The sequence below is a fragment of the Talpa europaea genome, assembly GCF_964194135.1.
Source record: "Talpa europaea genome assembly, chromosome: 16".
Taxonomy (NCBI): Eukaryota; Metazoa; Chordata; class Mammalia; order Eulipotyphla; family Talpidae; genus Talpa; species Talpa europaea.
The window spans coordinates 42,205,374-42,233,205 of NC_140084.1; the positions used below are offsets into that span (position 1 = coordinate 42,205,374).

The 27,832-nt window shown below is 59.7% G+C and overlaps 1 protein-coding gene across 3 annotated transcripts; it reads left to right on the forward strand.

Annotated features, from left to right (window-relative positions):
* Nucleotides 1-1,075: 1,075 nt before the first annotated feature.
* Nucleotides 1,076-27,832, forward strand: LTBP4 (latent transforming growth factor beta binding protein 4; the record flags this gene model as incomplete). 3 transcript variants are annotated; one of them, XM_084257418.1, is made up of 33 exons in its annotated part: nucleotides 1,076-1,218; nucleotides 3,034-3,092; nucleotides 3,261-3,399; nucleotides 3,834-3,943; nucleotides 8,875-9,066; nucleotides 9,254-9,501; nucleotides 9,576-9,678; nucleotides 9,997-10,071; nucleotides 10,159-10,281; nucleotides 10,796-10,960; nucleotides 11,434-11,592; nucleotides 12,263-12,382; nucleotides 12,972-13,103; nucleotides 13,188-13,313; nucleotides 13,864-13,989; nucleotides 14,454-14,696; nucleotides 15,093-15,218; nucleotides 15,306-15,425; nucleotides 16,067-16,195; nucleotides 16,424-16,549; nucleotides 16,967-17,089; nucleotides 17,622-17,753; nucleotides 19,094-19,225; nucleotides 19,320-19,445; nucleotides 20,853-20,999; nucleotides 22,218-22,493; nucleotides 22,746-22,817; nucleotides 23,072-23,200; nucleotides 23,372-23,518; nucleotides 24,469-24,621; nucleotides 25,535-25,915; nucleotides 26,233-26,385; nucleotides 27,434-27,832. In XM_084257418.1, 33 exons carry the CDS (start codon nucleotides 1,076-1,078, stop codon nucleotides 27,586-27,588), a joined length of 4,890 nt encoding a protein of 1,629 aa, XP_084113544.1. In that variant the 3' UTR covers nucleotides 27,589-27,832. The 3 variants fall into 3 exon arrangements, with proteins under 3 accessions (XP_084113544.1, XP_084113545.1, XP_084113546.1); XM_084257419.1 differs by having other exon boundaries at nucleotides 11,434-11,583; XM_084257420.1 differs by lacking the exons at nucleotides 1,076-1,218; nucleotides 3,034-3,092; nucleotides 3,261-3,399; nucleotides 3,834-3,943 and adding an exon at nucleotides 5,153-5,402 and having other exon boundaries at nucleotides 11,434-11,583.

Here is a 27,832-nt window from a genome sequence, read left to right on the forward strand (position 1 = left end):
ACCTTTATTCGAGGAGGCAAGGCATTCTGGTCCTCTAGAGGCAGCCGGTGGAGAGACAGATAAGGAGAGCAGAGCCGGAGTCCTATGGAAGCACAGTTTGTGGGTCGAGAGCAAAGTGTACATCCTTAAGGGGCAGAGGCTACCGCCTTTTGAGGAACAAACATTTGCTTGTTGAGCCCGGACCCCCTGAAATAAAGAGCCTCGAGAGGGGGCAATTTCTATGGGAAGGTGTAGGGTGAGTCTGGGACCCTCAGAGAGGCGGGACCTGGAGACCTAATGTAAATTTTTTAAAATTTATTTATTTTTATACAAGGACTGGGGTACAGGCCAGAGATACGGGGGGTGAGAGACAGAGACAGAGTGGGGAACAGAACAAGCAGATGGACCGAATTACACTGCTGAGGGGAGCAGCGGGCGAGACAGGGGAGGTCTGTCCCGCCATGTGGGTTTCTCCCTGGCTGGCCAGGGGATCGAACTCGTGCTGCAGTGGCTGAGGACTGCTTCATAGGTTGCGTCTTAACCCCTGCGCCACCAGGGAGGCCCCCTAATGTAAAATTTATGCACTGCCCCCAGAATCCTGAGTCTCTCCCGTGAGAAATGGGCACCTGTGAGAGTTTTGACATCTGCACCAGTCAGGGAGCAAATTTTAATCGCGTTGTCGCTCAACTGTGAGCAGAGATGATGCCTGCGAGTGGGATCTAGTTTAGGGGTCCCCGCCCACCGCCTCCACATCCCTCCCCAGTCATGGGAGGGGTCTCAGTACCTCCACACTTGGAGCCTCTCCTCGAAAGTGTTCACTGGAGCGCCCCACCAAAGCACGGAGGACTCCAGGCCCCAGCGCCCCCCTCCCGGCACCTGTGCCTCGAGCCCCTCCCCTGCCGCCTGCTGATTGGCCGCGCAGGCAGGGCCCCCTGCCGGCACCGCGCTCGGATTGGTGGGAAGTTCGCAGCCCGCGGCTGGGACGGCGGAGAAATTGAGTCGGTCTGGGGCGGGGGCGGGGGCGGGGGCGGGGCCGCTCGGAGCTGGACCTGCCGGACAGACGGTCCGCCCGGAGCAGGACTCCACGCCTGACACGATGCGGCAGCCCGGCCCCGGCGGCGGCTCCCCCCTCCTGCTGGTGCTGCTGCTACCGATGCTCGCAGCCGTCGCCGCGTCCACCGCCAGCCCCAGCCCTCGCCAGGCCGTCGAGGCTGCGGTGGTACCGGGCAGCCCGGCTGGGTAAGCCCCGCGCGAACCCCTCTGCCTCGCGCCGCCTCCAGCCAAGATGTCTGGTGGCCCGGGAGTACCAGGACTTTCGGAATTAGGGGAATTAGAACTCACTGCCTCGGGTGGGGAATGAAAAGGCCCAGAGCCACTGACTTGGGAAGGCCCTCAGCTCTGCGTGGGTTAGAATCTGAGGTTTTGAGGGGCAGGAGTGCCCTTGGGTGTGCTGGAGAGGGCTCCAGGCGAGTCTAGGGTTTATTTGGAGAAGGGTCACCCGTTTATGTAAGGATGGGACTCAGAGTTCTCTTAGGGTGATAAGTAAGGGGGAGCCCTCGCTCACCTAGAGTTTCCCAGGTTTCTTGGGTGCTTAAGGAGGAGGAGTATGGAAGACGGTGGAGAGGTTTTATTCGCGAGTGAGATGTTCTGGGGTTTGGGGGGTGACTGGATTAACTAAAAGGGACCCTTGGATTTTCCTGAGCTTAAGAAGGCCTGGGCGCTTTGGTTGAAGTGGAGGGGCTTGTGGGGAGTTGTGCGGGGAGGGGGTGTCCTCATATTTCTGTAGAATTGGGGATGCTCTTGTGTCCTAGAATTAGAGGGCTCGGGGCTTGAATGGAGAACCAGTGATTTCTGGGTGAGAGATGCAAAATTTCTTATAGACTTGGGGGTCACAGCCACCTTTCCTGTCTGAGGGCGACGAGTTCTAAGGAAACAGCCCGCCCAACACCCCCAGCCCCCGCCCAGCGGCCCAGGCTGCGTTACAAAGGCCCCGGGCTTCGCTCCCGCCTCGGTCTCTGCGAATGCGTTTAGTAACCCGAGCTGCTCCGGGGGCGGGGCTGGGAAGGGGTTAACCCGGAGAAAAGGCGGGAGGGAGGACGGAAATTTCGGGGAGTCACGGAGACTCCCACCCAGGCACCGTCTTCCTCCACTGGGCCCCCCTCCTCTGGAAAGAGCCCACGGGCCAGATGCCCCTTCACGGTAGCCCCAGATGCCCCTCTCTCGGGGCTTGCGCTCGTGTCCCCGTTCTTCGTCCCCCTTAGCTGGGCAATAATGGATTTGTCTGGGGGGCCCCTTGCTTGGGACGCACTTGCGCCCAAGCGCTACCCGGAATCGGGGACCCTCTGGGCGCGGAGATTTCTCCAAGGACGGCTTCTTCCCCATCCCCCGTACCTCCCCCGCCCCCCTCGGTGGGAAACTGAGGCCTTAAGACCAGGAGAGGCTGACTCCTGAATGCACAGCGTGCGAGGGCGAGAAGGGGCTAGGACTTGGGCCGCGGACTTCCTAGTCTGGCACTGCGGCTCCTTGCGAAGCCCCCTCCAGCTCAGCCCTCTGCGGGACCCGCGGCCAGAGGAGGACCGCCCCCCCCCAGCGGCTGAGGCCCGTGGAGGTGGCGCCACCTGCCGGTCATGTGCGGGATGACGGCCGAGTCCGGGCCTGGGAAGTGTGGGGCAGGCGAGGTTCTGAATGCCCAGACAGTGCGGGCTTGCAGGGCGCTTAGAAATCCTCTTTGAACTTTAAAAAAAAAAAAAAATCATTATTAAAAGACTTTAAAATGTATCTTGCAATATGATCTTACTGCCAACACACTTCAGCAGGCAAATAAAAGTAAGATTGCTCTGTGACCTTCATCCCTGGAGAAATGAAATAAAATTGCCTCCCTCTGTACAGAGCAGGAAACTGAGGCATGGAGGGTCATGCCTCCAATTCGTCACTCATCTCTTTGGAGCACTCTCAAGCCTTATCTTGGCTTTAGCTCGCCTATCCTCCATTGCCCTTCTTTGGGGGTGTTTAGAGCCATAGCAGCCCGAGTGACCTCCCCACCTCTATTTATAGTGTTACTGCTTGTCGCTGTTGTCCAGGCCGACCGCCCAGGAGGAGCCGCTGCTTCAGAGGTGGGTTTCTCTAGGGGGGGCTACAGGAAAAGGGTGAAAGGACATAGGAGGGAAGGGACTGAGACCTCCCTTCTTCACCCCTCAAGCCAGCTGGAGAGCTGGGTGCACTCGGTGGCAAGAGGAACTCAGCCTCTTCCTCCTCCACTTAGTCCCTGGCTGTCTCCAAAGCCTCCTGCAGGCTCCAGAACTGTCCACCAGAAAAGTGTGCAGGCTCTCAGCGGTGCCCCACCCCAGTGCCCCCATCGCTTCCGAGCCCCAGCCCCAGCGTGAAGAAGAGACAGGTGTCCCTTAACTGGCAACCACTGACGTGAGTGTGTGATCCCTGCCCCATGACTGTGCCCCTGAGCTTCCGGCTCACCTTTCTCTCTCCTCCCCCCAACACACACTTGTTATCGTCTCTTTTCCTGCCTGTCATATTCCGTGCTTTTAGCCTTTATCTGTCTCCAAGCCCCTCTCTCTGTCTTTTCCATCTGTCTCCTTCCAGTTCTCTCGATACTACCTGTCTCTTTCCTGGTGTCTCTGCCTCTATTCCTTCACTCCCTTCAATTCTGTTTTTCTCACCAGCTTCCTCTCTGTCTCCCAGGCTCGAGAGAATGCCCAAGTCCTGGTCCCCAAAGGGATAGGGGGTGGGGAGGGCAGAGCTGCTACTGGGTGACCTCCTAGCGTGGGAGGGCCCCTCGAGGGAAGGGGGGGGTCAGCCTAATGGCGATGACAGCTCCTTCTCTGCCACCTCCCACCCAGGCTGCAGGAGGCCCGAGCTCTACTGAGGAGACGCAGGCCCCGTGGGCCAGGGGGCCGATCACTGCTGAGAAGGAGGCCCCCACTGCACGCCCCTGCCGGCCAGGCCCGGGGTAAGAACATCCGCCCTTCCTCCGCCCCGGGGGCGGGGGGTTCCGGGCCAGATAAAGTCGTCTGGTTCCCACGGTCAGGCCGCCGCCTCGCCACCCCTCATTGTAGCTCGGCCCCCCTCCCCAACCAGGACGCAGCCCCCTCTAGGGACCCCGGCGTCCGGCCGGGAGAGGTGAGCCCAGGACAGAACCAGACGCCAGCCAGAGGCGCTGACCCGCGGGGGTGGGGCCGGGAAGCCAGGCGTCCCGGCTCCCCGCGGCCAAAGAGGGGGGCGCTGTCCCGGCAGAGCTCAGTCGAACTAGCCCAGACAACAAAAGCGATTGTACGCGTTGGCGCCTGCCCAGTCACCGAATGCCCAAAATTTCTTGGCGGCTAGGGTCCAAAGGCCTCCCCTGCTTCCCCAGCCCTCCTGCGGCCGTCCTCCCGCCCCAACGCGCAGCCCCCTGGGCTAGCACACCTAGTCTAAATCACCCTCAGAAGTCCCCCTCCTGCTGTGGCCTTCTGCCCAGATGTGTCCCCTCCTTCCTAAAGTCTTCCAGATGTGGGCCTCTGGCCAGCTGTGAGGACCCCCGCCCACAGCCTTAATCCACTACTTCCCTTTATCCATTCTGACTTCTCCTACCAGGTGTGGGGGGTCCTGACCAGATGTGGCTGCATCCTCAAAGGTGGCCCCTCCCAGCGTCCTGCCTCAGGATCCAGACCCCCAATTCCTTCCTGTGCCCAGGTGCACGGACCCTTCCCTGCTTCCCAAATGTATCACCTGGCTGCCCAGATGTGCCAGGACAGCCCCCTATCCGGATGAAGTTCTTTCGTTATGTCTAGGGCGGGGAATCAGGCTTTAGCCGTCTCCCCAAAGACGGCCCCCGCTGCTCTTTCCTCTTTGTGGACGCAGCCCTATCTGGGGAGAAACCCTCCCGCCCCCACCTGTTCCCTTCCCCACCACTCCCCTGCGGGCCCCATTCACTTGTCCGTGCGAGGAGGGGGCAGAGAGGGCGCCCCCCTCCCCCCTGCGAGTCTAGCGCCCAGCCCGCGCGCCTCTGGCTGAGCGCCCAGCCCCACGCGCCCCCGCGCGGCCGCCGGGGAGGGAGTAGTGGGGAGGGGGGGCCCTGAGCGGGGGCGCGGCCGCCCTCCCCCGCGGGCGGGCGGGCGGGCGCGGCCGGGCCCCTCCGGCGGGCTGGGGCGGCGGCGCGGCGGAGCGCGGCGCTGCAGCCATGGCGGGCGGCGCGCGGCTGCTCTGGGTGTCGCTATTGGTGCTGCTGGCTCTGCTCCGGCCGCAGCCCGGGCTGGGCCGGCCCCGAGAGCGCCTCCGCGTGCGCTTCACCCCGGCCGTGTGCGGCCTGCGCTGCGTCCATGGGCCCGCCGGCCCCCGCTGTACCCCGACCTGCGCGCCCCGCAACGCCACCAGCGTGGACAGCGGCGCGCCCGGCGGGGCGGCCCCTGGGGGATCCGGCTTCCGCGCCTGTGAGTGCGGGGTGGTGGTCCCGAGGGAGGGGTGTCCAAGGGGAGGAGGATCCCCGGGGATGGGGGAAGATAGTTCCCCAGGGAGAGGAAGTCCAGATTCCGGTTGCAGTGGTGCTGGGGAATCCCTGGAGGTGTTTGAGGAAGGGAACCTCTAACTCCTTGTTTGGGGGGGTTGGGTCCTGAGGATCCAGATTATTTTGCAAGCACTGAGTGTTCTCAGGGATCTGTGGCGTCCCACCTGAGGGGTGCTTTTGAGTACCAACGACGGGGGTGCCAGAACCGAGGGGTCTGGGAACTTTGGGGAAGCGGGCCCAATTTTGAGACAATGAGTGAGGGGTTTCCAGACACTGAAGAAGCACTTCAGAACTGGGGGTGGAGGGGGTGTCCCCGTTTCTGCGTCTTTGGATGGGAAGGATTAGCGGAGTTCAGGAGGAGAGTGCCTGTGAGGAGGAGGGTTGGGGTGAGGAAAGTTGTTGGGAGAAATGGAAGGAGGGTCTTTGCTGGACCCCGCGTTGCAAGGGTCCCACGTGGGACCGAAATCCAGATAGGAGGCTTAGGGGCAGGGGCGCCCCCTGGAGGCAGAGAGACAGAAGGAGGGTGCACCCCAGGTACCCCAGAGATGAGGAGTTCAGGTGAGGCGAAGAGAGCAGGCCACCTGCTGGCCCTCGAGTGCAGCAGTGGGTAGGTTCTTGGGGTCCAGGCTTACCTGCCCCCCAACCCTGGAGCCCTCTGGAGTGGGGATTGGGGGCCCCTGGCGCCTAGAACTCGCCCGGCCTGGCTCCTAGCCAACCCAGCCCTGGCCGGCGTGAGCTCATCTCCCGCCTGAGACCCGCCTGCTGCCACTCCCTCTCTCCCCCTCCTCCCTCCTCCCTCCACTCCCTCCCGGCCCAGCCCCAAAGCGACCGTGCCAGGCGCCGTGCCCAGGCGGGTGCCAAGCCCCTGGAGGCACAGGAGGGGCCTGTGAAGGGGGGTGCTGACCTCGGCAGGACCCTGATGTCCTCAGCTCCTCATTCCTCCAGGGGCGTGGGGTGTGGAATTGGCCATGCCCTATCTAGCAGTGGCCCAGGCCTGGCGTCGGGGTCCTTGGGGAGCTTGACTGGGGCTTGCGTTGAAGCCAAGAGAAGGAGGGGAAATACCCTTGAAGGCTGGAAAATGCCCCCAGACCAGGTTGGATTACCAACCCTGCCTCCACCCATAGATCTTTCCTATTTTGGAATCCTGATTCCTAGTTAAGGCTCTCCTTGGCTTGCCACTCAGTCAAGAACCTCTGTTAGTGCACGCCGCAGTCTTGGCCTGACTCTCCTAACTGGAGGAACTCAGAGTCTCTGTTCTCAGACCCTGAGCCCCCCCCCCCATCAACGTAATTCAGAGACCAGCCCCTCCTGTGTTTCCCTGCCATTCTCCTGATGTACTCCCCCCCCCCAAAAAAAAAAAACTGTACCCCTCACCAGAGAACTCTGTAATAATGTCCCTTAGCTACTCCTCTCCATCTCCTGGAGAAAGCCCAGATTACAATCACCATAGCACCGCGACAGAGCCCAAGTCTAGCCCTCTCTCCTCAAGACTCCCATTTTCTTATGTTTCCGACTGATTCCCATTAGAGAGTCCCAGTTCCTGTCTAACTCCTGCTCTTCAAATTCACCAGGAGCTTCTGGATCCATCAACTTCAGAGAACCCCTGAGTTGGTGTTTAAAAAAAAAGATTTATTCATTTATCAATACAAGAACTGGGGTACAGGCCAGAGGCGCCCGGGGCAAGAGGTGGCGGTGAGAGGATTCGCCAGAGACAGAGTAGGGAGCAGAACAGGCAGAATGACTGAAATGCACTGCTGAGGTGAGCAGGAGAGGTCTGCTGCACCATGTGGGTAGCTCCCTGGCTGGGGATCGAACTTGTGCTGCAGTGATTGCGGATAGCTTCATAGGTTGTGTCTTAACGTCTTGTGCCACCAGGGAGCCCCGCCCCCATTGGTCTTGATCAGCTGATTCTGCTGGCAGGACTCTAGGTGCTGTGCTCCCCCCACGTAGCCATTAACCAAAACACAAGGCACCTATCCTTTCACTGGGAGGGAAGAGGGATTTCCTATTTTAGGGTCTTCCCAGACAACTGAGGCTTTCATGTGCTGGAACGCCCCAGAATTTTGCTTCTCTATTTAAAGCCTGTTCTCAGCAATCTCAAATTGGCCATCCCCTAGAAGGCATTAGAGCAATTTTGTAGCTAACTCTCCCCAAAAGGACCTAAGGGCACTGTTTCCTCCCAGCGAGGCTTCCTTTCCACTCCACCCACAGTGAACCACCTTTGAGCCCCAGAGTTCTGTCCTCTAGCTGATCTCTCAGCAGCCCAGTTTCTTTACCTTTCTAAACTGAGGGGGCTTCTTCTATGCTTTCCCCTTTCTACTTGTCGCTCAGGGTCCCACACACCGGTTCCTGGACCGCCCCGGCCGCCAGCCCCCCTCCTCCCCTCAGTACAGCTGTTTCCAGCTGTTCTCGCCAGCCCCGGGGGGAGAAAGGGGGGTTGCCCTCGCAGGACACGTCCGGCCTCCTTTGGCTCAGCGGGTCCGGGGCTCCCCAAGGGTCCGGAATGCGGAGCCACCGCCCTACCCCCGCCGCACCCCTCTCTTTGTTTACCCCGCCACACAGCTGGCAGTTCCCCGCCCAGAGGTGGCCTGGGGCCCAGCGAGGGCGCGCGGAGGGGAGCAGAGGCGCGCTCCCGCTCGTGGCGCCGCCCCGGGGCTACCGGAGGCGGGAAGGCAGAGCTGGGACTCCGGAGCCAGAGCCGGAGGGGAGGTGGGTGGAGACAAAGCTCGGCGGGCTGAGTCCTGAACGTCGCGGGGTGTGGCGGGAGGCTGGCGAGCGAGCGCGTCTGGGCAAATCGGCGCGAGGAAAGGTGCTGGCGGGGCGGGACCCCGCAGCTCCCTCGCCCGCAGCCGGGGGCCTGGAGTCCCGCGGGCCGGGCCGGGGGCGGGGCGTGGGGGCTCCACGGCCGGGGGCGGGGCCTGGGCGTCGCGGACCCGGCCTGGCGGGGGTATGGGCGTGCCTAGAATTGTGGGGCGATCAGGCTGGAAAAGGGGGAGCGGTGCCGGGAGTGACTACTGTGTGGTTTTGGTCAGTGGAAGGGTCTAGCGCTGCAGCCGCGGGGCTGGGACCGCAGAAGCCCCAGACAGACGGCCGGAGGGGAAGGAGCTGGACGGAGAGGGTGCGGGCGGGGTGGGGGCCCCGCAGCCGGCGAGGGGCAGGGCGAGAAAATGAATGGAGAGGGCGTGGCCAGTCGGCCGGGCGGAGGCGCTCCCCGACGGAGGGGTGTACCCCGTGGTCCACGCCGAGGGCCAGGGTTGGTGAGGGCGGCACGAGACAGCTCAAGATGCCTTTGAGGGTATCGTTGCCCCGTCGGGGCCTGAGCTAGCCTGGGGGTACGGGCCCCAGGCGTGCCTGCCAGGAGGTTTGCCCACCCTGAACGTCCTGGTTCTCCCCCCCAGTCCTTTGTCCCTTGATCTGTCACAACGGCGGTGTGTGCATGAGGCCTGACCGCTGCCTCTGTCCCCCGGACTTCGCTGGCAAGTTCTGCCAGTTGCATTCCTCGGGCGCCCGGCCCCCGGCCCCCCCCTCGCCAGGCCTCACCCGCTCCGTGTACACCATGCCGCTGGCCAACCACCGCGACGACGAGCACGGTGAGGAGGGCGCGGCTGGAACCCCCCCGCCCCGCCCCTGCTCTGTCCCGCCGCCTCGCCATTGCTGCGACCCCACCTTTCCTGTCTCCCCCTGAGTACCTTTCCTCAGCTCACCCTTCGCCCCATGCCTAGTCCCCGTCTGCACGAATCTTTGTGGACACCCTTTTGCCCGCCGTGCCCCCCCCAGGCGTGGCGTCCATGGTGAGCGTGCACGTGGAGCACCCGCAGGAGGCGTCGGTGGTGGTGCACCAGGTGGAGCGCGTGTCCGGGCCCTGGGAGGAGTCGGCCGCCGAGGCTGTGGCGCGCGCGGAGGCGGCCGCGCGGGCGGAGGCCGCAGCCCCCTACACGGTGCTGGCCCAGAACGCACCCCGCGAGGACGGCTACTCGGATGCCTCGGGCTTCGGCTACTGCTTTCGGGAGCTGCGCGGAGCCGAAGTGAGAGGCGGCTGGTGGGGAGGGGCCGGGGCCGGCGGCCGCGCGGGGGCGCGCTCACCCAGCTCTCCCCGCAGTGCGCGTCGCCCCTCCCCGGGCTCCGGACGCAGGACGTCTGCTGCCGAGGGGCCGGCTTGGCGTGGGGCGTTCACGACTGCCAGCCGTGTTCGGGGTACCAGGGTAAGCCCAGGGCACCCCACGCCCCCGAGGAGCTCGGAGCTGGGGAGCGGTGAACCCCCCACCCCCCGTGCGTGGATCATCTCCGGTCTAGACCATTCCGATTTGGGAACCCCTTCTCCGTCCACTTTCTGACTTTGGCTGCTCAGTCCTCACCCTGCACTGGCCCCACTCGGGCACTTCTGGAACCTCCTCATCAGCCCGGGACTGACCTTGCATTCAAATCACTCCCGGCACCTTTTAATCCTTCCCACCTATTTGGTCCCCAGCATTCAATTTTGGGTTCGCTGGCCCCTGGCCCACACCCTCCTCACTTCACAGGGAACTCCAACAGAGTGGGCGCCCTTGATGGACCTTGTCCAACCGGTTTTGAAAGAATTAATGGGTCCTGCGAAGGTGAGATGAAGAAGGGGCTCGACTTGAGGGGCGGGCATGGCAGGGAGCTAGCTTCCCACGCCCGCGCTATCAACCCCGACCCCGCAGATGTGGACGAGTGCGCCACAGGTGGGCGCTGCCAGCACGGCGAGTGTGCGAACACGCGCGGAGGGTACACCTGCGTGTGCCCGGATGGCTTCCTGCTCGACTCATCCCGCAGCAGCTGCATCTGTGAGCCACCCCGAGGGAGCTGAGGGGATTCCATGGCTACGACCCCCCTCCCCAGGCTCCATCCCAGAACACCCCTGGGCCTTTCATTCCTTTAGACACCCTCATATCATATCCCCCCCCAGGCTCCCAAGTCCCTCCCCTGACTCTTAGATGGCCCTTAGAACATCTATGATTCTCATGCACACTCAGATTCCCTGGATCTTCTTCAGCCCCACCAAGAACCCCTCAAACCTTTTGGATCCAGATTCTTTCAGATCCCCATTTTCGTCAGCAATTCTCAGGCTCTCAAATCCCTTCACTTTCCTCAACTACCAGATCTTCAGATCCTGAGATCCTTCCCAGATTCTCTCATTCACCCCTCAGACTCTCCAAACCCTTATCAGACCCCTCAGCTCTCCTTGGGACCCTCTCACACCCAGTACACCCTCCTGGGGATCATTCTCCTGCCTGGAGGACTGCCTGGTTCCTCTACCCTCCCTGCCCTACTCTGAAGAATTTCCTCCCGGTCCCCCAGCCCAACACGTGATCTCAGAAGCCAAGGGGCCTTGCTTCCGTGTGCTCCGCGATGGCGGCTGCTCGCTGCCCATTCTCCGCAACATCACCAAACAGATCTGTTGCTGCAGCCGCGTGGGCAAAGCCTGGGGGCACGGCTGTCAGCTCTGCCCACCCTTTGGCTCAGGTGAGCACCTCCAGCCCTGCTATCTAGTTACAGACTCACTCTAGACTCTGCCCCCCGATGTTGAAGCTCCAGGTCTTCAAACTAGGCTGGATCCTAGCCTTGGTCTCTCCCCAGTCTCAGACACTGCCTATCGTCGGAGACACGCTCCATCCTGGAACCCATGCTATCCCTGGCCACACCCACCCAGTAGACACCCCTCTTGAAGTTAGGATGCCTGCCCTCTCCAAGTCCTCAGCTCCTGAGACTCTGCCACAGCTTACACTCAACGGGCCGGCCCCAGACACGCCCTTGCAGGCAACAGCCTTGGCAATTTTAGTTTATGCCAAAAACCAAAACCACCTTCCCCTTCAACCAACCTGTTTACCGGCTTTCAACCCAGTCTTCGGCCCAGACCCCACCTTCAGCCTCCCCCCATCATCACAAATAGAAAACCCTCACCTCTCTCTTTCTTTCCTTCCCTTTCCTGTTCGCAGAGGGTTTTCGGGAGATCTGCCCGGCTGGACCTGGCTACCACTACTCGGCCTCCGACCTCCGCTACAACACCAGACCCCTGAGCCAGGAGCCACCCCGAGTGTCCCTCAGCCAGCCCCGTGCTCCACCCTCCACCTCTCGGCCACCTGCAGGTGAACTAGGTTCTGGAGGAGGGGGTGTCATCTCCAAGGGGTTGCCCAGGCCATAGGGAAAAGAGGCTGCCCAGGAGTAGGGATGCTCAAATCCAAGTCTCTACCTGTTGATACCCATTCTCTTTTTTTTAAAAAAAATTTATTTATGCGTATAAGAACTGGGGTACAGGCCAGAGGCACAGAAAGGTGAGAGGATTCACCAGAGACAGAGCAGGGAGCGGAACAGGCAGAGTGACTGAAATACACTGCTGAGGGGAACAGCAGGCAAGACAGGAGAGGTCTGCCGTGCCATGTGGGTAGCTCCCTGGTCGGCTCATGCTGCAATAGCTGCAGATAGCTTCATAGTGCTGACGCTTAACCCCTTGCTCTACCAGGGAGGCCCCTGATACCCATTCTTTACTAGACTTTCTGCCCACCCATTTCTCAGAGCCCAGACCTGAAACCAGGCCGGAGCGAAGGCCAGAGTCTAGACCCGAACACCGGCCAGATATCCCACCAGAACGACGACCAGAGACCCGACCTGAAAGTCGGCCCGACACCCGGCTTGATCATCGGCCAGAGACACGGCCTGATCGTCGGCCTGACATCAGGCCTGATCATCGGCCAGAGACACGGCCTGGTCTTCGGCCTGACGCCCGGCCTGATCATCGGCCAGAGACATGGCCTGATCGTCGGCCAGAGACACGGCCTGATCGTCGGCCTGACACTCGGCCTGATCGTCGGCCAGACACCCGGCCAGGCCCTGAGCTTCCCCTGCCCAGCATCCCAGACCGGACTGGTCCTGAGGCCCCCGAATCAGGTGTGCTAGAGGGAAATGAGGGTGTTAATGGGAGGTAGTAAAGGTGAGGATCATAGGGGAGGCTCCAAGGTGAAGATTTCAGGATAGAACAAATAGGTACATCACAGCTAGAGGAATTAAGAAATGGAAAGAGATAAAGGCTTGGAGGGTTGGTTGGTGCTTTCATCAGGAGCTGGAGTTGGACAGACCTGTCAAGTGAGTGAGTCATTTAATCTCCATGAGCCTCAGCTTCCTCATCTGTAAAGTGGGTATCATAGTGAGGACGCAGTGAGCTCTGTGGAGATCACTAAGTGCCCAGTTAATGTTAGGCAAATAATTGTTTTTCAGAGGGTACTGGAAATATAGTTCAGGCAGAGGATTGGAAGCAAAATATTCCACAATGGAAACTTTGGGGTCGCATTATGGCATGATCCTGGCTGAGAATCTGATGAGACTGTCCATGATAAAGGAGAGGAGGGTCAGAGGCAGAAGACTTGGGGAGGGACATCCACAAGGCTGTTTGAGGCAGAGAATCTGAGGGGATTGTACTGGGATGAAAGGGACAGAGGATTCAGAGATGGGGGAACCCTGGCTGACTGGACCCCCCCAGGTCCCTCCGTGGGTGTCTGTCAGCGCAACCCCCAGGTCTGCGGCTCAGGACGGTGCATCCCACGGCCCAGTGGCTACACCTGCGCCTGCGACTCCGGTTTCCGACTCAGTCCTCAGGGCACACACTGTATCGGTGAGCCAGGCAGACAGGGTGGGCGGCAGCAGGATGGGGGTGCTCTGCCAGTCACCTCCTTACCAGCCCCCTCTGTGCCCTCAGATGTGGACGAATGTCGCCGCGTGCCGGCGCCCTGTGTTCCTGGACGCTGCGAAAACACGCCTGGCAGTTTCCGCTGTGTGTGTGGCCCGGGTTACAGAGCCGGGCCCAGGGCTGGGGAATGCCTGGGTGAGAGATCGCCCCTCCTGGCCCCAGGCCCCACCCCGCCTCTGCTATGCCCTGGCCTGGCTCTTCGTTTTTCCCCACCAATCCCAGCCCCCCACCCCCACCCCGTCCAGAGCCTCCCATATTCCTGCCCAGCCCCCCCAGTTCCCTCCTCTGGCCTGCAACTCCCGCAACCTAATTCTCTGATTCCCACCCTGCCGCAGCAGCGCCTTGTCCCGAAATCACCCCTTCCCTCGCTCCTGCTTTTCCTTTGCTGGGTCGCCAAAACGTCCCTTCCCGCCCTTGCTCTGCTCAGGCCCTGCCCTTCCGAAGTTCCCTTGGATCACAGTCCCCTCCCCGCTTCTACCCTGTCGGGGTCCCGAAGCCACTTCCCGCCTCGAGGTTCAAGCCCCGCCTTCTCCCTAGGCCTGCCCACCCCCAACCTGCCCCAGCCTGGTCCTCGCCAAAGCTGGGCTCCGCGCTGGGCCTCATGCCTCCTCGCGTCTGGGCTGGGGTGTGGGAGGGGGCGGGTGAACGTCTCTCCCAGTGTCAGCCGCCCGGTTTGCGCCCACAGACGTGAACGAGTGTCACCGCGTGCCGCCGCCGTGTGAGCGGGGCCGCTGCGAGAACACGCCGGGCAGTTTCCTGTGCGTGTGCCCTGCTGGGTACCAGGCTCCCCCCCAAGGAGGCAGCTGCCAGGGTGAGGGTTTGGGAGGGGCGGAGCAGAGAGGACTGGGATGGGGGCGCGGGGTGGAGGGTGGAGTGGCAATGATGAGGTATGGAGAGCCTGAGCAGTCAGAGGAGGGAGGCTGGCAGTGGGAGAGGCCAGCCGCTGAGAACCACATGGCTGTGGTGGCTGAGAGATGGGCAGAGGGGCTCCGCCATGGCAAACAGAAAGGCTGTCGGGAAGACGGAGAGGATGGGGTGGAGGTGTCAGGTGTGGTGGAAGGGGTTCAGTGGTGGAAAGTGAAGGCCCAGCGGACTAGCCGCAGGGAGGCAGGGCTCCTGCAGGCAGGCTGGAAAGGCAGAGGGATGGAGGATGGGAAGCAGCTTGATGCCGAGGTGGCAAAGTGATGGAGGATGGAAGGTTACAGCGACAGTCAGGGGAGCAGAGTGGGGGAGGGGGTGTAAGCGTGGTGTGACTCCAGCCCCTTGCCCACACAGACGTGGACGAGTGCACCCAGAGCCCAGGCCTCTGCGGCCGAGGCGTCTGTGAGAACCTGCCCGGCTCTTTCCGCTGTGTCTGCCCGGCTGGCTTCCGGGGCTCAGCGTGTGAGGAGGATGTGGATGAGTGTGCCCAGGAGCCGCCGCCCTGCGGGCCAGGCCGCTGTGACAACACGGTGGGCTCCTTTCACTGCGCCTGCCCTGCTGGCTTCCGCTCCCGAGGACCGGGGGCCCCCTGCCAAGGTGAGAGCACCAAGCTCTAACCAGCTTCACCCGGGGCTGGAGAGAGGCATGGCTGCGGGTCAGAGAGGCAGGGCGATGGGGTTCACTGACGAGCACAAGGGCAGGGAGTGGGGTACGGAGAGGCTGGGGACGGTCCAACTCCAGAGTCATTTCCCCTTCAGATAGGAGGGTGCTCGCGGGACCTGAGGAGGGGCAACTCTGAGGCAGGACAGTGTCCTGGCCTCAGCCTGGCAACGGGAGAGAACATTAACCGCGGACATGGGGCAGGAGCTTGTCCTCCCCGGGGAAGGGAACAAGTGTCTGGAATAGGCAGACTGGAATCCTCGGGTGGGTGGCGATGGCAGTGGGGATTGTCCCAGCCCCTTCTTCTGGGTCTCTCTGTCCCCTCTGCCCCAGATGTGGATGAGTGTGCCCGGAGTCCCCCGCCTTGCTCCTACGGCCGGTGTGAGAACACAGAAGGCAGCTTCCAGTGTGTCTGCCCCACGGGCTTCCAACCCAACGCTGCTGGCTCCCAGTGCGAGGGTGAGGCGGAGAGGGAAGGAGGATTGCAGATAGGTGAGGGGGACACTGGACTGCTCCTTCAAGGCCGCCCTCTCCCCTGCCCCCCAGATGTGGATGAGTGTGAGAACCACCTGGCGTGTCCTGGTCAGGAGTGTATGAACACACCGGGCTCCTTCCAGTGCAGAGCCTGCCCTGCTGGCTACCACCTGCAGCGTGGCCGGTGTGCTGGTGAGACCTGGCCCTGGCTGTGCCCCAGGGCCTGCATCACGTTCCCCGAGCCAGATCCTGAGCCCTGTGCTAGACCACACTACTGACCTGGCCCATAAACTCCTCCCCTGGACCTCAATCCCACGGAGACTGACAGTGACGCTTGGCCTCGATATGGGCCCCTGAGTGCAATTCCTGATCTGGACCAGGACCCTTGACCCTGAATGTGACTTCTCATATTCACCTATGAGACCCTTCCCTAGGGCCTGACTGAGTTCATGATCCCAAATCCCCATCCCTGACCCTCATTTGTCTCAGAACCTAGTCACTGACTCTGACCCCTGATTCAGCAGAATGTCACCCTAGTTTCTAATACCTGACCCCCTCACCCTAATACATTTCTGACCTGTCCCAGTCACTGCATCTGACCCCAGGTTCTGCGCACAGGGCAGCTCCCAGAAACCCACACCCCCAGAACTCCCAGTCACTGCCCCAGAATGGGGGAATCTTGGTCTCTCCTACCCACCTCTCCCATGGAGCCTTCAACTCAGATCCAACTTAAGACACTTCTCGCCTTCTTCAGGCTCTCTGCCCCGAGGCCATTTGATGGTCCTTTGAGCCCCTAGCCTAAACTTGCCCCTCGGAAACCCCGGTTCCCACAGATGTGGACGAATGCAGTTCGGGCGCCTCCTGCGGCCCTCATGGCCACTGCAGTAACACGGAAGGCTCCTACCGCTGCAGCTGCTCCCCGGGCTACCGGGCGCCCGCCGGCCAGCCGGGGCCCTGCGCAGGTGGGCAGCGCCGGGAAGGTGGGAGAGGCAGGGAGCGCCTGGGTTTGTGCGCCAAGTCCGCTGAGGGGCGGTGGGGGTTGGGGTGGCAGCTGGACTAAGGGCTGTGGGTGGGTGTGTGGGTGGAGCTTAGAAACCTGCCGTCCAGGCTGTGGCGCGGGACCAGGTTGTTGCCTTAGGCCTCAGGGTGCGGGGCTGTGACCCCACTGGCCTGTCTCTCGCATACCCTAGACGTGAACGAGTGCCTGGAGGGCGACTTTTGCTTCCCCCACGGCGAGTGCCTCAACACCGACGGCTCCTTTGCCTGCACTTGTGCCCCCGGCTACCGACCCGGACCTCGCGGAGCTTCTTGCCTCGGTCGGTATCCAGGGCCTGGGCCGGGCAAGGGTGGGCTTTTACCGGGATAAAGCAGGACGCGACAAGGCAGAATGGGGAGGCGGAATTTCAGACCCGTGTCTTCAAGCATCACCTGCGAGAGGGGTTTGCAGAGCCTCCAGGCGTCAACCAGGGAGGGGGAGATTTGGAGGGGTCGGCGGCGGGGAGGACTTGGAGGGTCCGGAGGTGGGGGGGGCGGGGTCTGGAGAGTCGGACCGAGAATGGACCTTAGCGGGTCACAGGGCTGGGGCTTGCAGAGAAGGGAGGCGCCTAAGGCAGGTGGGGAGCGACGCAGGAAAGGGTCTTGGAGCCAGGGGCGGGCAAAGGGCGGCCGAGGGGCGTGGCCCGGAATAGCCCGCAGAGGAAGAGGTGGGCCGGGTTTCCAACGCTGTCGCGCAGACGTGGACGAGTGCAGCGAGGAGGACCTCTGCCAGGGCGGCCTCTGTACCAACACCGACGGGTCCTTCGAGTGCATCTGTCCTCCGGGGCACCGCGCCAGCCCAGACCTCGCCTCCTGCCAGGGTGAGAGACCCCTCTCGGGCCTGATCCCGTTCTTCTCGACCTCCTGGTCTCCCCCATCTGCTCTTCCCCGGTGCTTGCTTTCCTGCCTCCCTCTTTTCTGCGGGGACTCCCCTCCTCTGCCTCCTTCCTTTCTTTCTCTTAGTCCCCTGTCTTCCATTTCTTTTTTGTTGTTATTGTTAGATTTATTTATTTATGCATACAAGCGCTGGGGTACAGGCCAGAGATGCAGGGGGTGAGAGGATCCACCAGAGACAGAGCGGGGAACAGAACAGGCAGACTGACTGAAATACACTGCTGAGGGGAGCAGCCGGGAGACAGGAGAGGTCTGCTGTGCCATGTGTGTAGCTCCCTGGCCGGGCTGGGGATCGAACTCATGCTGTAGAGGCTGCAGATTGCTTCATAGTGCTGTGCTTAACCCCTTAGGCCACCAGGGAGGCCGGTCTTCCATTTCTGACTTGCCCTTCCTCCCAGTCTGCTTTGCCCCCCTGCTTCTTCTGCTTCCCCCATCTGACTGCCCTGCCTTACCCTGCAGATGTGGACGAATGTCGTGAGCGGGGCCCGGCCCTGTGCGGGTCCCAGCGTTGTGAGAATTCCCCCGGTTCCTATCGCTGTGTCCGGGACTGCGATCCTGGCTACCACGCCGGCCCAGAGGGCACTTGTGATGGTAAGACCCCTGTTCCACCCCAGACCACCCCCACGAGTTGTTGGAGGCAGCTCCCATGGGGACCCAGGAGGGGCTCCCTGTCTCTGTGGTGGAAATAAGCCACCAGGGATGGGAGGAAGAGGCCTGTCAGGAGCCAGGCCAAAGCTGGTTTCCAGAAGCAGCTCATGCCATTCCCCACCCTCTAAGGTAGGAATAATGCCCCACCCCCTTTAATCCACCTGTGGATTAAACAGTTTCTCCTTCCTCAGTCCCTTTCCTGGGGAAGTGCCTTCCCTTCACCCTTCCAAGGTCTGTCCATCTCTCCAGATTCTGTCCTTTCCTATTCCCCAGACTTCTCCAGCCCCGGGAAGGTAGAGGCCCACCCCTTCCAGTCTCTTTTCTACCTTCAAGTCCTGTCCCTATTTTTCATCCTCTGCACTCCTATCTGTCCCTCACCTCTCACCCCTTCTACTTATTTCTCTACTGAGCTCCAGCAGGTACTGACCAAGACCTGAGGTTAGAGTTAAGCTAAGTTGGGTTGTGATGGGGGGATTGTATTTGGATCAGCATTTAGTGGAACAAATGAAATGATAAAGGGCTGCCTTTGGCTCTCTGGTTGCCAGACCTCTGGTTCTTTGTGTAAGCCTAGTTTAGGGGATCTTATTCATTAATTCCACAAGAATTCATTAAGCTCCTGTTGCGTGCCATACATTGAAATACCACAGATAGTGACTTAAAAAAAAAAAAAAAAGAACTGCCCTCATGGAACTGTGGGCATGGATTCGGGGGGAGCGGGGGGAGGCGGGGGGGACACACCAGAAGGTGTAAATCAAGATTCATTCAGCAAACAGGTTTGGGCACCTACTTTGTGTCAGGCCTAGGCCACAGCCTGGGGATATAATGAGCACCAAGGAAGATACATATCCCTGCTGCTGTGGAGTTTGCACTCTGGGGGGGAGGAGGGGAGCTGAGGGAGGTGGATGCCAGTGAATACATGGATAATACAATGTCAAGGGTAAGAAGGAAAATGAAGCAGGATAGATGGACAGAGATGCCAGGGTAGTGGGGGAAGGGACACTAGGAGGGCTTGATCTAAACCCTTGAATGGAGGGAGGGAGGAACCCTGGTCATAGCTGAGGGAAGAGTGCCCTAAATGGAGGGAATAGCAAGTGCAAAGATTCCAAGGGGGTGGCCATGGGCTACTTGAGAAATGGCAATAAGGCCGTCAGTGTTATCAGTGCTTGTCAGTCTTTAGACGCTCAGACTCCTAGAATACCAGATTCACAAAGAGCTGGAAGCGGTGTCAGGGATGAATTCAGGTCCATGACTCCCTCCCTCCACCCTGCCCCATCCTCCTGCAGATGTGGACGAGTGCCAGGAATATGGCTCAGCGATCTGTGGAGCTCAGCGCTGTGAGAACACCCCTGGCTCCTACCGCTGTGTACCGGCCTGTGACCCTGGCTATCAGCCCACGCCAGGGGGGGGATGCCAAGGTGGGTGTCCACTGGACACGGAGGGAGGAAGGGGGTGGGAGATGTGGAGGGGCAGAAGGTCCAGCAACAGCCTGACCGTCTGACTCTCCTGCAGATGTGGATGAATGCCGGAACCGGTCCTTCTGTGGGGCCCACGCCGTGTGCCAGAACCTACCTGGCTCCTTCCAGTGCCTGTGTGACCAGGGCTACGAGGGGGCGAGGGACGGGCGTCACTGCGTGGGTATGGGGCTCCCGGGGCAAGGGGGGCAGAGGGTGGGGAAGAGGTGGGCCAAGCCCTGCTCCTTTCCAGAGACCTGAACAAATGTGAACCTCAGAATTGGGCCGTTTAGATCTTGGAATATCAGCTCATCTCCGTATCAATCGGGACTGCCTGGTTGCAAGCAACAGAAACCCTATCCAATTTAATGAGAAGGAAGGCTTAAATAATACATGCATAAAGGATGCAATATGCACTAATCTTAAGTATATATAAACATTTCCCCCCACATTTTATGAGGAAATTTTCTAACCATACGGCACTTAGAAAGACGTATAGAATGAATGCCTGCATCCCCAGACTTATATTTTATTTATTTATTTTTAAATATTTATTTATTTATGCATACAAGAGGTGGGGTTTAGGCCAGAGGAGGGAAGGGGTGGGGGGAGAGAATTCGCCAGAGACAGAGTGGGGAGCAGAACAGGCAGAGACTGAAATACACTGCCGAGGGGAGCAGCGGGAGAGACAGGAGAGGTCTGCTGTGCCATGTGGGTCAGCTTCCTGACCGGGGATCAAACTCGTGCTGCAGAGGCTGCAGATAGCTTCATAGTGCTGAGACTTAGCCCCTTGCCTCACCAGGGGAGGGGGCCAGACTTACATTTTATTATACTTGTTTTTTCCCATCTATTTTCTACCTAATTTGAAGGATAGATTTAAAATTGAATTACAGGCATCAAGACTTCCCCCTAAATTCTTCAGAATCCTTATCATTAACCAGAGTTCCACAGGTCTTTACAAGTTACTTTCATTTGAAGTTTAATTTATAGACAGTGAAATCAAGGGTCTTAATTATACATTCTCTAAGTTTTGACAAATGCAAACACAACAGGCTTTATTTTGAGAATTAGAACTTGAAGTGCTGGGATATGTTTGAACTGACTTGATGCCAGAATTGTAACCTCAGCACTGCTTTCCTCTGTTGTAGTTATTTTCAGGCAGACTCTCTTTTCCCAGTGACCAAGGTGGCCCTAGTACCTCTGCGTGTCTATCCTCAGCTTGGCAATGCTTTCCCTGTTACTTCTAGCAAAGTCCCAGGACTGGCTTTGATCGCCCCAGCTTGGGCACTGCCTGGCTCTGAACCAGAGAATGCAGTAATGTTGTTGGCCGAACAAAGGCATGTGCCCATCCAGTAGGGTAGATGAGGCCTACTCAAAACAGGTTGAAATGGAGGAGCACAGGGCCTCCAAGGAAAATTGAGTGTCTGTCACCAGAAGATTGGAGGATGGGGTCTGGGCCATTACAAATAGCCATTATATTCTTTTCCTTTTAAATACCATATATATTTGAAAGCTCAGACCTTTAGAACTTTGCAATCAATAGTAGCTTACAATCATTGACTCTCTCTTCCCTGTTGTCTCCTGCTCACAGATGTGAATGAGTGTGAAACACTACAGGGTGTGTGTGGAGCTGCCCTATGTGAGAATGTCGAAGGCTCCTTCCTCTGTGTCTGTCCCACCAGCCCTGAGGAGTTTGACCCCATGACTGGACGCTGTGTTCCCCCACGCACTTCTGCTGGTGAGACGGATGTCAGTGTCTATTTAACTGATGGCTGCTGGCCCTGCAGAAAAATACTGTGGCCCAGCCAGTCCTGATGTGGACAGCTATATTCAGTTAAATGCTATTGTTTGAAAGAACAAAAAACTTTAGAACACATGGGTTAACCTGGGTAGTGGGACTCAGAGTCAGGAGAATGACAGTAGATCCTGGCCCTTACTTTACCTGCATTCAACCAATGTTCATGAGGAATCTACTCTGTTTAGGCCCTATTCTAAGTTCTAGGGACACAGTACTAATCAGGAAATACCAGTCAGTCTTCAAGGGGTTCACAATCCAGTGGGGGCAGACAGATGTATCACCAGATGGTAACAACCCAGAGAAACCAGGGAGGCACAGATGAAACATTGGCAGAGAGAATAAAGCTGTGGTGGAGAGAAGGAGGGGGTGGGAATCCTGCCCCAGCCTGAGAGGAGAGTTAGGGAGGGCTTCTTGCAGGAGGTGATATCTGAACTGAGAACAGTAGGATGGGTAGAAATGAGTGAGGTAAAGGGGGTGAGGGAGGGCATTCTGGGCAGAGGCCTGGCATGTTTGCGGAACTAAGTTCAGGGAGGCATGATTTACAAAGCAGTGGAAGGGGTGGGAGAGAAGAGTTTCCAGGAGGCACGAGCCAAGTCATATCAACTTACCTTTGTCAGGAGGTTGGCCTTTTTCTGAGGGCACTCTGGCACCATGGAGGGTTTTGAGGGGTAGCGTCAAAATTTGAAACATCATCTCTCTTCCACGTGAAGGTGGATCTGAGGGGGCTGGGGCAGGTACTGCTGGCTGAGAGGCAGGGGCCATGGAAGGGAGAAGGAGGAACACTCAAAAGACCAGGTTGTGAGGCTGCCTGGATAGGGAAAAGGTGTCCAGCATCAGGCCTTGGTTTGGGGATGAAGGCCAGGGTGTGACATGTGAGATGTGAGAGCCAAGAGACCAGGGGAACGTGCTCCCTCCCTCCCTCCCTCCCTCCCTCCCAGACCTCAGCTGAGATGATGGGAAGTCTGCTGGGAGGGTGTCAGGTGGGGGCAAGAGATGCGGAAATGACAGGTGAGAAGGGGAAGAGACACAGAGGGGCTGGAAGTTTGGAGTCTGATTCGGCCTCCGATGCCTGGATGCCCTCTGGGCCTTAGTTTCCCCATCTGTAACATGGGGGCTGGAAGCTCAGGCCACACGGGCTAAAGTCCTTTGCCTCCCCAGGTACATTCCCAGGCTCGCAGCCCCAGGCACCTGCCAGCCCTGGTCTGCCAGCCAGACCACCCCCACCACCCCCACCACCCCCGCCCCGCCGGCCCAGCACCTCCAGGCAAGGCCCTGTGGGCAGTGGGCGCCGGGAGTGCTACTTCGACACAGCGGCTCCAGATGCTTGCGACAACATCCTGGCGCGGAACGTGACGTGGCAGGAGTGCTGCTGCACTGTGGGTGAAGGCTGGGGCAGCGGCTGCCGCATCCAGCAGTGCCCAAGCACTGAGACAGGTGGGCATGGTGGGGGGGTCGATGGACACAGGGCCAAGGGTTTGGTTAGAATTGGTGGGACTGAGACTGGGACAGGGGACACATTTGGGCACAAGGCTGAGTGCTGGTACTGCAACTACAGTGAGCTGCCAGCCAGGTGGGTGCAGGTGGACATGAGGTAGAGAAGTGGGCAGAGGCTGCAGACTGGGGTGGTGAAGGGAGGGCATGGGACCGGTCCAGGGTGTCCGCATTCAGCCTCATCTCTGTGTGCAGCCGAGTACCAGTCATTGTGCCCCCATGGCCGGGGCTACCTGGTGCCCAGTGGAGACCCAAGCCTCCGGAGAGGTGAGGCCACACTTCAAGCCCCACCTACTCACAACCCCCATTCCAACCTGTCTGTCAGATTTCTTTATCTGTCTCACCCCATTTCTCTGTTTTTCTTACTCACCTCACTCCGGTCTGTCCTCACCTCCCTGCTGCCATCGCTATTCCTCTTCCTTGGCCATGCCCTGAAGTCATACCCCAATGCAGCCCATCCTGCGCCCTGGCCTGCCCCCACCCCTCCCTGGGGGGCACGTCTCTGACTAGCCTTCCCACAGATGTGGACGAGTGCCAGCTCTTCCGAGACCAGGTGTGCAAGAGCGGCGTGTGTGTGAACACCTCCCCGGGCTACTCCTGTTACTGCAGCAACGGCTACTACTACCATGCCCAGCGACTGGAGTGTGTGGGTACGAGGCCTCCGTCTTCCAGATCCACCCCCCAGTCTCCCCCCAAACCTGGGCTGCCAGTTCCTCTCTGGAATGTGGCCACGGTCTGCCTGCGGGAAGCCCCTCCTGGCGTCCAGACCCCACCTATCACAGTGCGCTGAGGAAATGGCGCTCCCTCCACTGCCTCCCTAGATAACGACGAGTGTGCGGACGAGGAGCCGGCGTGCGAGGGTGGCCGCTGCGTCAACACCGTGGGCTCTTACCACTGCACGTGCGAGCCCCCGCTGGTGCTGGACGGCTCGCGGCGCCGCTGCGTCTCCAACGACAGCCAGAGTCTCGGTAACCCGCCCCGCCCCCTCCAGGCCCCGCCCCCGCAGAGGCCCCTCCCCTCCAGGCCCCGCCCCCATCTCCAGGCCCCGCCCCTCGCGCTTGACTCCGCCAGGTCCCCTCCAGCTTCATTTAGCCTGTGTCTCTAGATCAGACTCTGGAAAACCAGCTGGCCTGGTGGTTAAAGGCGAAGGTTCCAGAAAAGAAGGTTTAGAGAAGCCTGCCATTTACTGGCCCCGTGTGAACAACGGGCACGTTGCTGATCGGCCCTTCGGGCCCAGCTTCCTTTCTGCGCTATGGCAGCAGCCCCTACCTTATAGGGTGACTGTGAGGAATTCATTTTTAAGGGCAGGATGCATCCTGGTCTCACTAAGTGCCAGATGAGTGCTTCCTGTCATTTCCCTGCATAGCCATCTCTGTCCGCCTCTTGAGTTTCTGGCTTCAAGTTTTTGCTCTGAATGTATGATGCCGGTTTTGTCTTTGTTCTAAGGCTGTGTCTTTCCATTTCTCCCTGCATCTTTGCTTTCCTGTTTTTCTTTTGAGTCTCTGACTCTTGGGATGTTTGCCCTGTCTTTTGGGTCCTTTCTTCCTCTTTTCACTCAGTGACCCAAATCCTCCCCCTCCCTGTCTTCCTTTAAACAATGCTCAGAGAGGAGGAGCATGGCCCCAGGTCACACTGCCTTCCAGAGGCCAGGCTCCACAGGATGCTCTCAGACCCCTCTCCCAGCCACCAGCCCCTCCTGTTCTCTCGAATCTGATAGCCTCGCACCAGACCAAGCCCTGTCCTCAATCCAGAACTCTGTCCAGATCCTTGGAGCTATCTCGAGGGCTCCTGGGAGTCAGAGCACAGAAGCTGAGACGGAGTGGGTGACAGGCAGAGCCGCTGGTTGGGCTGCTTCAGCAGGGAAGGAGGCCAAGCATCTGGGAGGCCCCACCCTGATAGATGCTGTCTCCTCCCTCAGACGACAATCTGGGAGTGTGCTGGCAGGAAGTAGGGGCTGACCTTGTGTGCAGCCGTCCCCGGCTGGACCGCCAGGCCACCTACACAGAATGCTGCTGCCTCTACGGCGAGGCCTGGGGCATGGACTGCGCCCTCTGCCCTGCCCAGGACTCAGGTATTGCCCCTCAGGCTCCGCATGCAGGTCCTCAGACACCTGATCTCAGACTTCACCTCCCAGATCTCCCCGAACTCAGGCCCCCACACCCAGCCCATCTATAGATCTTGGATCACACTCCAACAAGTCACATCCCCAAATCCTCCAAGTCTCAACCACAGTAACCCCACAGCCTGACTGGGCAGGTCCCATAAGCCCCTGAGATCTGGTCTCAGCCCCTCACTCAACTCCTGGTCTCTAAAATCCCATGACACCACTCATGAGATCCTGGCCTCCAAATCCTGTGTCCTCAGACCTCAGATACCTGTTGTTCAGACCCACTCATCCTGGCTCACAGATGTCCCACTCATAGCCCCACAGATACCCAGTGCCTGGGACACCCACATTCAGGTGCCTGAGACCCCAACACACAGCCCCAGAGGCCCTCACATCTTGACCTTTAAAATCCCCGAGTCCCCCTATCTGCAGCCTTTGGGAACACAGTCCCAGTCCCCAACCTCCAGTTGGACGAGTCACATCCTCTCCTGCATCCTGAGGGCTCAGACGCTTAGTAGCAGTCCCTGGAATTGCCTAGTCTTGCTTCCTAAAGTTACCCCATCCCATTTCTGTGGCCCTCAGTCCCAGTTCCCATGCCCCTCCCCAATTCTAGCACTTAGACCCTGATTCCTAACTGTAATCCTTAGTATTCTTGACCCCAGGGCCTTGGAATCCCAGCCTGAGCCCTCAAACCCTCACTCATGGCTCCAGAAACCCCTGGACTCATCCTCCAATTCCAGCCCCTTCCTTTGCTCCCCCTCCCATGCCTCAGCCAAAGTCCCTAGGGGCTCCTGTGTGTTGGGGGTGGGGCTGGAGACCGTGAATGGTGGGTGCTGAAGCAAGTGGGGGCTGACTCCGGTTTGGCTCCTGTTCGCAGATGACTTTGAGGCTCTGTGCAACGTGCTGCGCCCCCCTGCCTACAGCCCCCCGCGGCCAGGTGGCTTTGGACTCCCTTACGAGTATGGCCCGGACTTAGGTCCGCCTTACCAGGGCCTTCCCTATGGCCCCGAGCTGTACCCGCCACCCGTGCTACCCTACGACCCCTACCCACCGCCCCCTGGGCCTTTCGCCCGCCGGGAGGCGCCTTACGGAGCACCCCCCTATGACGTGCCCGACTTTGAGGATGACGGAGGCCCCTATGGGGATTCTGAGGCTCCTGTACCACCCGGCCCGGGCACCCGCTGGCGCTATCGGCCCCGCGAAACCCGGGGCTCCTTTCCAGAGCCTGAGGAGTCCCCTGAAGGTGGAGGCTACGCTGGTGAGCACTGTGGGCCCGGTGAAGGAAACGAGCGGAGAGAGGTGTGCAGATGGAGACAGGGAGGCAGGGGGAGGGACACAAAAGGAGAAGCCCGAGGAGAGGCAGGCTTGGAGCGAGGGAGCAACCGAGAGCCCCGAAGAGACTTACCCTGGGCCCCCGCTGGAAAGCCGGGGGAGCAGTGGGGAGCCTCCGGGCTCCACAGCGCCCCCTGGGGCCCCAGCGGGATGCACAGTTCGGAGGGGAACGCGCTCAGCGGGGCGTGGGGCCGCATCTCAGGGCCATCCCGAGACCCTAACTGTGGAATGCATTTCCCCCAGGCGCCCTGGCTGGGCCCTACGAAGGTCTGGAGGCCGAGGAGTGCGGGATCCTGGACGGCTGCGCCCATGGCCGCTGCGTGCGCGTGCCCGAGGGCTTCACCTGCGACTGTTTCGACGGCTACCGCCTGGACATGACCCGCATGTCCTGCGTTGGTGAGGGGCGGGACCCGCGTGCGTGGGGAGAGAGGGTGGGAGTCTTGACTAGGGGTGGGGGGGGGTCCACGACCCCCCGGGGCAGAGGCTCACTAAAGGGGATGGGCCTGCAAGGAGGGCGAAAGAAGAAATTCTGGCACTGGGATGGGGCTCGCCAGGCCGGGTCATGGGTGAGGAAATCGAAGCTTGACCACAGGACTGGAAGCAGAAAGAAAGGCAGAATCCTGCAGGTGTGAGTTTAAGGACTCCCAGTGCCACCTGGGGCATTTTTACTTGACCGCTTTGCAGAGCTTCTGTCTTTCTGTTTGTAAAATGATATATTAATCCTGTCTGCCTAGTTTAAATGGTATTGAAGCAGGAATCAAGAACTCTGGGGAAGTTGGGGAGACTTCGGCGCAGTCCAGCCACTTGCTGTGTGACCCTAGACAGGTCAACATCGCTTGCTTCATTTTTCTTGTCTGAAAAACGAGCATAGTCATAGAACCCATTTCAGAGTCGTTTTGCTCTCCGTGAAAGCTGATTTATCATGATACTGAAGCCTACATGTAAACCGAGGCTCAGAAAAGAGAATTGAGTTGCCCAAAGTCTCACAGCCACCAAGCAGCAGGGGGCTGGGCACGCAGACTGTCTGAGGACCCACGGGGCTGGCTGATGATATGGAATGGCCAGGGGCTTCCCTACCTTGGGCCTCTTTGAAACAGGATCACAGTACCTGCCTCATAGGATCGTAAGATGAGAAAGTTTACGCAAGTTATGTGTTTCAAACAATATCTGGCATAGAGCAAGCATCTGTTGCTGTTGATGTTGTCATCAGTATTCTTTCCTGACAAAAGCCTAGGCACTAGGGGATTCCATCTTACAGAGCACAAGCTGAGGCAGAGAGAGGTTGAACCACCTGCCCAGACTCACACAGCTGGCTAGTAGTAGCTCCAGATTCTGGTGGCGTTGGATTCGCCTGCTAACAGGGGTTCAGCATCTACACTCTCAGGGCAGGACGGTCCCCAGATCCCCCAGTCCTGAGCAACACTCCTTGCATCCACCTCCCCAGACATCAACGAATGTGATGAGGCTGAGGTGGACTCTCCGCTCTGCATCAACGCGCGCTGTGTCAACACAGATGGCTCCTTCCGCTGCATCTGCCGCCCAGGATTCGCACCCTCGCACCAGCCCCACCACTGCACGCCCGCCCGGCCCCGGGCCTGAGCCCTAATCCCCCAGCAGCTCCCTCCCCGCGCCTGCGCACACGGGGCTCTACCTGTGCACGCGCCGCCCGCTGGGGCTAGTGCACATCTGGATGCTGGGCCTCTTGGCCGGTTGGATGGAAGGAGGGACCCCTTAACTGCTCCCACCATGCCCCAACCCTTCCTACCCACGCCGCTGGCTGGGACCTAGCCCAGGCCCCCCCCCCCCTTCACGTTCCTGCGCCTTTTTATAAAATTTTTCAATA